Below are 9,127 nucleotides of genomic sequence, written 5' to 3' on the forward strand. Positions count from 1 at the left end.
AAGTTTGAACTAATAACAGAACTATCAAGCTGTTAATAAACTTGAGATATCTAGGATTTCTTGGCATTATCTACAATTATCTGGCTATGATCAGATTAGATCAAAATCTGTAGCATCCTTTCCTTATCAATAAAATCCTTCCTTATTTGCAACTAATGTATTTCATCATAATATCTTTTGATTTAAAAGATTAATATTTCTTATCAATTCAAATCATCACGCTTTTGCTGCGCACTCTGATCTTAATTTATCAAATTATATAAGTCTATCAAAGATAAAATATCTTTATATGTTAGATCAATCCAGGATGGATCTAACCTTCAAATTTCATATAAAACTTTGAGCAAAATTTTAAGTTTCTTTATCTTTACTACCTTTGGACATAGCATATAAAAATTAAATCTTGATCTACTTCCTATATTTGAAATCATTGTATAAGTTTCATCACTTTTCAAGAATCCAACATGTCTAGAATTAATTGGAGTTAATCTTAGATTTACCTTACAATCATTTAGATAATTTCTAAATCAATCTTCTTTTTTAAAAGAATTAATTCTAAATTGACAACTAAAAGAACTCAAGCCAACATCCTTAAGTAGAATCAACTTGATTATTTCTTATAGAGCTCTCTTCATCACAACCCTTAATATTAATCGATAAATCCATACAAAATCTTATCCCTTGTATAAGTCATTCAAAATTTAACACTAGCAAGATGTCTTAGTTCAATTTAAAAAAAAAAAATTCAAACTTTGACTTGAATAATTAATACACTTCACCATCTTCAACAATCACAAGAAAAATTAAAAAAAAATTTAATCCAAAGATAGTAATACGAATTATTAAAGATTTCATCATAACCTGTATATCATACTCTGACAAAATAAATTTTCTTCTTTAATTTAACAACAATATAAAAAAACTTTTGATCCACTTAGAAAAGTAAGCTTTTGACTTGAAATTCAATGCAACTTGAAAGATCAAAGAATCATATTCAGATTATGATATTTTGAGTAACCAAAGATTTCACCAAGATGTGTATCTCATATTCTCATAATAAAATTCAAGTATATTTTTCATTTAAAATTGAGTTTCATATATGATCCTCTTGTAGGTTCAATACTCAAAAATATTTTTCTCTCATATGATGGAATTTCTTCTTAGACCATACCCTAATTAACTTTCTTTTGATAAATCCAAAATTCATAACGCATCAGACAATTATCATCGAAATTAGAAAAGTATCATAATCTTCAATTATATAAGTTTAACATTCCAAAATCATCTAGTATACTCAACATAACTTATCAATACCTCCCACTTCATTCCAAGGTCAACTCTTTTCATACTTAGGTCAACCTTACTAATTGAAATCTAAGATATAACTCGTCAATTCTATTATAGATATCATATGCCACTTATACATAAATTTCATCTTAATATCTATTGATTCGAAATCTAAATATTGAATCTTCTCTTTTATATCTATCATATTCCTCATGATTATAACTTAAGTTCAGATATCACTAAAATTACAATTCTGAATAATTATAACCTTAAACTCAAATACCACTTAAATCATATTTTCTAGTGATCATAACCTAAACTCTAATATCATTCTATCATACCTTTAATGATCAAAATTTTAAACTCTGATATTATCAATCATACTTTAGTGATTATAATCCCAAAGTTTTGATATCACTTATATGACAATCCCTAGTGACCTTAAACTTGGGCTCTAGTACTGTTCTGTCATATCCTAATTACTTGTATCATTGTCTCCGAATAAACGTAACCTAAGCTCTAAGCTCAAATGCCACTCTGTCACATCCTACTGATCTTACATAAAGTTTTAATATCTCTTCATAATCTCTAGTGATCTTTAACCTAAGCTTTGATATTATTCTATCACATCCTAATCATTTATATCGTAATTTCTAATGATCATAACCTAAGCTCTAATATCACTCTGTAATATTCTAATCACTTATATCATAATCCCTAATGATCATAACCTATGCTCTGATACCATTCTGTCACGCTCCGAACCCAACACCCGGGTCGGATACGTGATGGCCGCACACTCTTTAGAGCAAGCCCTAAAGAATATGCAAGGCCAAATTAAATCATTACAATCTTAACAACCATAATATTTAATTTCAATAATAATTCATAGAACTTGCATAATTACAATTAACATTTCTTTAATCCTCTGATCAAGTATCAACGGTACTCTATTATGCATCCGCTCACTCACAAATCCATACCATAGCCAACTATGGACATCCTGTAACTCTGAGAAGAAAAGAAAGATAAAGGGGTGTAAGCTTTACAACCCAGTAAGAATTCCCATATCACACTGATATAGTAATATAGTCTGAAAATAAGGATAAACAATAAAATATAAAATCTCATGTTCAATGTCTAGAATAATGCAAACATTCATAAATTTTCTGTCTTGTTAAAATAAATGCATCATCATATGTTAACAGGTGAAACTCCTTTTATTCAACAATTATTTCATGTCTTATCTTTCATTTCTCCTTTCATAATCACATGATTTTTAACATTTTCTTTCTGGTTCTGGACTATCCAAGTCTATACCTCAGTCACCATCCGGATCGAATCCACTTAAAAAGTCTTTCAAGACTGTCCCAGGATGAGCTCCTGGCCGGCTGTCCCACGTACCAAAGCCCGTGAGAGGCTGTCCCAGGCATAAGCTCCTGGCCGGCTGATCCACCTGTAAGCCAGTGGGGGCTGTCCCAGGCATAAGCTCCTGGTGGGCTGTTCCACATGACAAGGCTAGTCCATACCATACATCTCTTTCTTTTTCATTTAATCATTATGTATTGATTTCATCAAATCAATTCTGTCTTGCATTATGATCAATTCAGATATGTCATATCCATATAATCATGCCATCAATCTCTGATACATATATATTGATATAATATACTCATGCTCAAATCAAATAACAGTATCTCAGGTATAATAAATTCATCGATCTCAAATCTGATGATGCAAAACCAACAGTAAAATAGCATATATATAATAGTGATCATGTACAGGGATTCTTACCTTTACCGGTGACTGATCCAAGCATAGAATAAATGTTCTTCTTTGATTTATGAATTTCTTTAACAAAATATTTCACTCGATATCATATGCAGACAATCATCTCTTCATAACCCTGATCAATATAAAAATCACATATAGAGAAATTATCGATAATTGATCCTAATACACAAATCGAGGATCTCTCTTAGGATTAATCAAAATTAGGATTTGTCTATGTATCAGGATCCTCCACTGATCCATAAGACTTCTAGAGAGAGAAAATTCATGAAGAGAGAAAATTCTAGAGAGAGAAAGTAGAGAGAGAATCTTCGTATCCTTCCGATGAGGCAATCATGGTCGAGACCATCAGAGGTCCTATCAGGATGACTCAATATGAATCAAGTGTTACAAATTGCGAATAGGATCGGACTGGGATCAGATCTACTGCACGAATTTCGGAGCAATCTCAATTCATCATATTTTTATTTCAAATATATCCTAAGGTCTGTGATGCAATCAGAGAGAGGGTAGAAAGATTCTAGAGAGATAAAATCCACAAAAAGAGAAAGATCTAGAGAGAGAAAATAGGGAGAGAATCTAGAGAGAAAAATTGGAGAGAGAAAGTAGAGAGAGGAGAGAGAGAAAAGAGAGAGAAAGGAGGGAGAGGAGAGAGAAAATTTCTCTCTCTTCTTCTTCTTTCTATTTTTGTTTTCTTTATTTTTATTTTTCTCTTTTTTTTTTCTTCTTTCTCCTTTTTTTTTTCTTTCTTTTTCCTTTTCTTCCCACGGCCTCCCTTAGGCCGAAACAGGGGAAGACCGATGAGGTCTCCCTTGGTGGCCCGGGCTTCGGCGAGAGGGTGACTTGGTCGGAGGTCCAGCAACGGCGGCCGACCATGCAAGCTGGCCGGCGACTAGGTTTGGCCAGCGAGCTTTCTCCCTTTTTTTTTTTTCGAAAAACAGGGGATCCGTCCCCTTTCTTCATGATTTCCGGTCATTGGCCGATTGCCGGCGGTCGAGAACTCTCGAGGAAGAGAGATAGAGGGATGGCGGTGCTGTCCTAGGGATAAGATGCCGCAAACGGCGGTGCCGGCGGTCGGAAAAAGGAGGAAAGGGCTCGATCGAACAGGGAAAAACAGGGTCTTACCTTTTTCATGAGTTTTTCCGACGATCCCGATGGCCGGCAAGGTGTGCGAGCCATGGAAAGAAGGAGAAGAAAGAGGGGTTTTATAGGGTGTAGGGGAGGTCGAATCCGCCTCGGATTCAACCTCTCCACCGGTGATTTGGGTGGAAGAAGACTCCCGCTTTTTGGGCCGGGGTGTTACATTTCTATTGGACATTTTGTGCTCACCAATTTTTAATTCACCATCTCATTTAGTATTTAGGATGCATTGGGGATTGGATAAACTTCAGAAACTCCACATGTAGCTATATGAAATGATTTTGCTGATTGGAAAACACGTCCTCTATCTAGTGTATGGAAGTCCCATGGGAAGTGCAGGCCTCCAGGGGCTTAGGGTATACTTTAAAAAGTCCATAAAGATCTGTAAAACAAAGAGTTATCTTGACAAAAGGAAAGGGGAAAACAAAAGAGAGAGGTTTAAAAGGCAAAATATGGCAAAAAAGATAATGGATGAGAATTGGGAGAGTAGGAAAGTACAATACATATACTCATGAACAACTGAATAGGGTGCTGGTTTTTTTTCCTTCTTTTTCTTCCATTTTTTTTTTTTTGGTGTGGTTTTTGGGGTTGGGGGGGGGGGGGGTGGTGGGGGTGGTTGGGTTGGGGGTTGTGGAGGGGATGCAATGGTGCTTGCTTCCAATGGCTGTCGGGCTCAAACTTTTGGAATGGTTCCGGACTTGGGAAGGTTTTTATTTAAAGAATTACCTTCTAATGAGGAATACAAGAATTTGAGAATTTCTGTAGTATTTTGAACCTTTGAGGTCCTGCTCAAGGCTCACCATCTTCTACAGTTTTATGATGGTCCCTGTAGGTTTTTTGTTTCCCTTCCCTGCTTATGCAAGAGTCTTTGATCCACCTGCAATTAGTGGCTGATTCTGGGATGGAAGGTTATGCTTGTAGTTAAGCAAGAAATACATCATAATCTAGGAGATTAAATAATCATATTTACAGCGTGTAAATGAAGAATGGAGACAATGTAAGTCATATATTGTACTTTGGAAATAACCAAATGGATTTGGAATTGACTCCTAGACATGTTCGACTTCATCTGTTTTGCTTTTTGCCGAACTACTCAATAGCTTCCTGAGCTGAAATTTTGATGTAAGGAGCATGAGTTGCAAATTAATACCAGTAAGTCCACAACCAGTGTTTGCATGATTTGCATGCAACAGAAAATTTGATGCTGTTTGAGCATGAAGTACTGACTACTAGAACTGTTGAAGAATTCAAAGTATGTGATGCTATGGGTGTATTCTAGTTTAAGTCCAATTTCCTTCATAGAAAGACAATGTTGAATGGAAGAATATTTTCCTCCTAGATTAGCCATGGGCCATAAAATGTGAAATGGATGTTACAAAATAAAAGATGGAAAATAATCGATTTGGTTGCTTATGACAGAGTAGGGCCCCTTGGCGGGGGAGCTTTAGTTGTGGGACGTTTTGTTGTTGTCTTGGTTAGTGGAGTGGATGGTTTGTGTGTTTAACTTTACAATGTCTAATGTTGATTTTTTGGCCGACAACGAGCTGTAGTTGATGTTGTAAAGCATAAGCATTATTCGTGTTTATATTATTTGTAAGACCACAATGTTGTATTATAAATTAAACTTCGAGTGTTTGATGGGCTTTATTGGCAAATTTACTTTTGATAGGCCTTGAAGTGTTCTTTTTAGTGTAAGAGGTTGACAGTGAGGTTGACAGTGTTCTTTTTATTGGCAAATTTACTTTTGATAGGCCTTGAAGTGTTCTTTTTAGTGTAAGAGGTTGACAGTGAGGATGCAAGGACGAGTAGCTATTGAGGGTGCCAATGGTCTTGCCTAAGACTAATGGAGGATGGAAAGGGGTGTCTGCTGTATGGACCGGGCATGAGTTCATCTGTAGAGCTTTATAGTAATTTCTAATCTAAATTTAGACTACAGTATGCCTAATTAAATTTACTAACTTATCTATCAAATAAGGGAAAAAGGAAATGGATCAAGAAGTTAGTTATGCCTATAATGAAAGATGAAATTTAGCCAAGTTGACATGTGGTAATGTTAAGGTAAAATCTTGTGTATTTTTCACCTTCTATAACTACTTGGCTAGGAAGAAATGCGCCTGCAATTGTTTATATATATTATATTTTCTTATTAACCATTGGCTCTTTAACTGTTAATAATGCTGTAGATTCTGTATATCACTTTGTTACAGGCAATGCCAGTTTTCACATTTGCAAACCAGGCTGGTCTTGATATGCTTGAGACTACCTTGGTTGCCTTGCAAGACATTACTCTGGAAAAGATATTTGATGACCAAGGAAGGAAGACTCTCTGCACGGAGTTCCCTCATATAATGCAGCAGGTTCATGATCTTCTTTGGCAAATAATTTTAGCATTTCTGCATAAAATTATAATATATAGTTTAAGAAGATTCAGAAGATCCTGAAGGGGGAAAAAAATACAGAAATGATATGTATTATCCTTGAAGCTTCTGAGATAGAAGTAGGTACCAGTCTTGGATATTTCATTGGCTGTCAGAGGCCTGCTCACATGAGCATGTCTGATGCTGAGAAAGTTTTGGCAGTCACCCAATCCCGAGTGTTGGGCTTTTGGTTGTCATGCAGGACCTTGCCTTTATGTGGTGAATGTTATACCAAACTTCGTTGGAGAATAACTACATGGTGCAACACCTCAAATCTGGGGCTTCTGGCCTAAATGATTGGATTGCATCTGTGGAGTCCTATGTCCACTTCTAAGCATCCTGTTCTAAAAGAAATGCACACATGTATTCAAAAATTTTGCTTACTCAAAAAAAAAAAAACAAAAAAATCACTTTTTTTTTCTTTTTTTTTTTTTGTGTGTGTGCAGGGTTTTGCATGCCTTCAGGGTGGTCTTTGCATTTCAAGCATGGGTAGGCCTGTTTCTTACGACAGCGCAGTGGCTTGGAAGGTGCTGAATGATGAAGATGAAGCCCACTGCATCTGCTTCATGTTTGTTAATTGGTCCTTCGTCTAGCTAGTCTTTCAATATAAGAACATATAAAAGTTAAGGCACTTATTTATCTTTCTCTATGTCTCGATTGGTGGCTATCTCTTTCTAAACCTAAACCATGATGTTTTCTTATTTGATTCTCTAGTTTAAGATGTTTACGTTGTATTTGGCTTGCTCAATATAATTAGGCTAAGATATCTGTTTTAGCTGTTAAGTCCACTGGCATACATCACGTGTTAAATATGTGAAAGAAAAATTAAAAAAAAATGAAAATAAAAACAAAAAGGTGCAAATGAGAAGAAAAAGGGACAAGGAGAGTATTAAAATGCCTGAAATCATATAAAATTGCTGAAAAAAAATCTCATAAACAGTGGTTTGTCGTTGATCTTCATCACTTTTTCCAAGACATATCTGATTCCTGATGTTTTTCACATTTTCCCCCAACTTTCTTATCTCGGCAAAATTATGTCGCACATAACGCCTTACTTGTCCTGCATGAGGTGGTCATGCCAACTTTCCTACCACACCTCAGTCCTCATATCGCACATCGTATCTTATTGAAACAAATCCATGGCCCTTATCCAAGCTGCTCGTCTCCGTGGCATGTTTTTTAAAACCCAGCGGCACATCAACATCGACAACTGGATTCTAATTTCCGCTTCACACACGGAGGCTTTCACCTGGTACCCACATAACGCCATCAGCGTCTCTGAGAGTTAAGAAGCAATGAGGCCTAATTGGGAAAAAAACATATAGAGAGAGAGAGAGATACACGTGAACGATGCTTTGTCGCTTGCTCTTGAAAAGAGGGGGAGATAAAGTAAAGAAGGAATGACGTCTTTTCCTCCACGGCTCTCTGAAAAAAAAAAATAATAAAATAATAATAATAAAAAAGAGAAGATGACAGGTTTTGGAAAGAAAGGTGCTTAAGAGGCGGAATAGAGCCTTTGCATGGTTTCCAATGGCTTCTGATACATTCCCTGGCCCTGTGCGCTTCCAAGATGAAGTACTCTTCAAAATCCTGCCAATAAAAGCCGAAGCTGGGGGTCCTTGCCGAGTCTCACTCTCTGTAGGTTGAGGGCGGCCAACTTTTCTTTTTCCTTGGCGAGGGAGGGCAAGGCTCACTCGTGGATTTCATTAAGATGATGAAATCAAGTAAGTACACAGAAAGATAAGGAGGTATACAAGGAGTGGGAAAAGGAAAGTTTTACAACAAGTGATTGATGAGATAAACTAGTCACTAAATGGAGTTGTTTTGACTGAGCGTAGATGACCAGGGGCTGAAGATGGCCAAAATGGAGGAGATGAGAGAGATCCAATCTAGACTTCCTGATCCTGGTGAATGGACAAGTCAGGAATTGGACTGGATGTGATACGGACATGCTTCAGGGCAATCCTTTATCCCCCCTTTCCTCCTCGTTCTGGGAGTAAATGTGCTCCCTAGGGTGTTAGACTGAGCTAGGCTACGAGGTTGATAAAAAGAATTGGATCCTCGAGGATTATGGATGGTTTCAATAGCCTACACTATGTATATGACACCTTTCTAGGACGCTGAAGAATTCTAATTGATTACAATTAAATCAATTCTATATAATTTTCATACATATATATTATATATATATATATATATATATATATCACTTGCATGATTAGTTACATTGGTAAGCTAAAGGAGAACCTTTTTATTTATTTCAATATTACCATCCTTGCTAAATGGTGCCACAGATTCACTTGAAAAGAAGACACTTTGGACAAAAACCATTTATCCACCTGCTGAGACGGACGAAAAGGTTTGATCTTCAAAGCAAGTGCTTTAAATATTCACTCCCTAGCCTAGAGAGAGAGATTTATAAAGTATCACATTCATTTTGATGTTTTTTTTTTTTTCCAATTGCTGTGCTTTATATTGTACGCTATAGACTA

General features: G+C 36.1%; 1 protein-coding gene across 1 annotated transcript in view; it reads left to right on the forward strand.

Moving 5' to 3' along the window:
* LOC105040544 (homeobox-leucine zipper protein ATHB-15) overlaps positions 1-7,407 on the forward strand; it is a 42,875-nt gene extending 35,468 nt beyond the window's left edge. The window contains exons 17-18 of the mRNA XM_010917107.4: positions 6,426-6,575; positions 7,082-7,407. Of these exons, the coding sequence (XP_010915409.1) occupies positions 6,426-6,575; positions 7,082-7,228 (297 nt within the window). The 3' untranslated portion in view covers positions 7,229-7,407. The remainder of the gene's footprint in view (positions 1-6,425; positions 6,576-7,081) is intronic.
* The last annotated feature ends 1,720 nt before the right edge of the window (positions 7,408-9,127 follow it).

This window comes from Elaeis guineensis, chromosome 3 (assembly GCF_000442705.2).
Source record: "Elaeis guineensis isolate ETL-2024a chromosome 3, EG11, whole genome shotgun sequence".
NCBI classification, from domain to species: Eukaryota; Viridiplantae; Streptophyta; class Magnoliopsida; order Arecales; family Arecaceae; genus Elaeis; species Elaeis guineensis.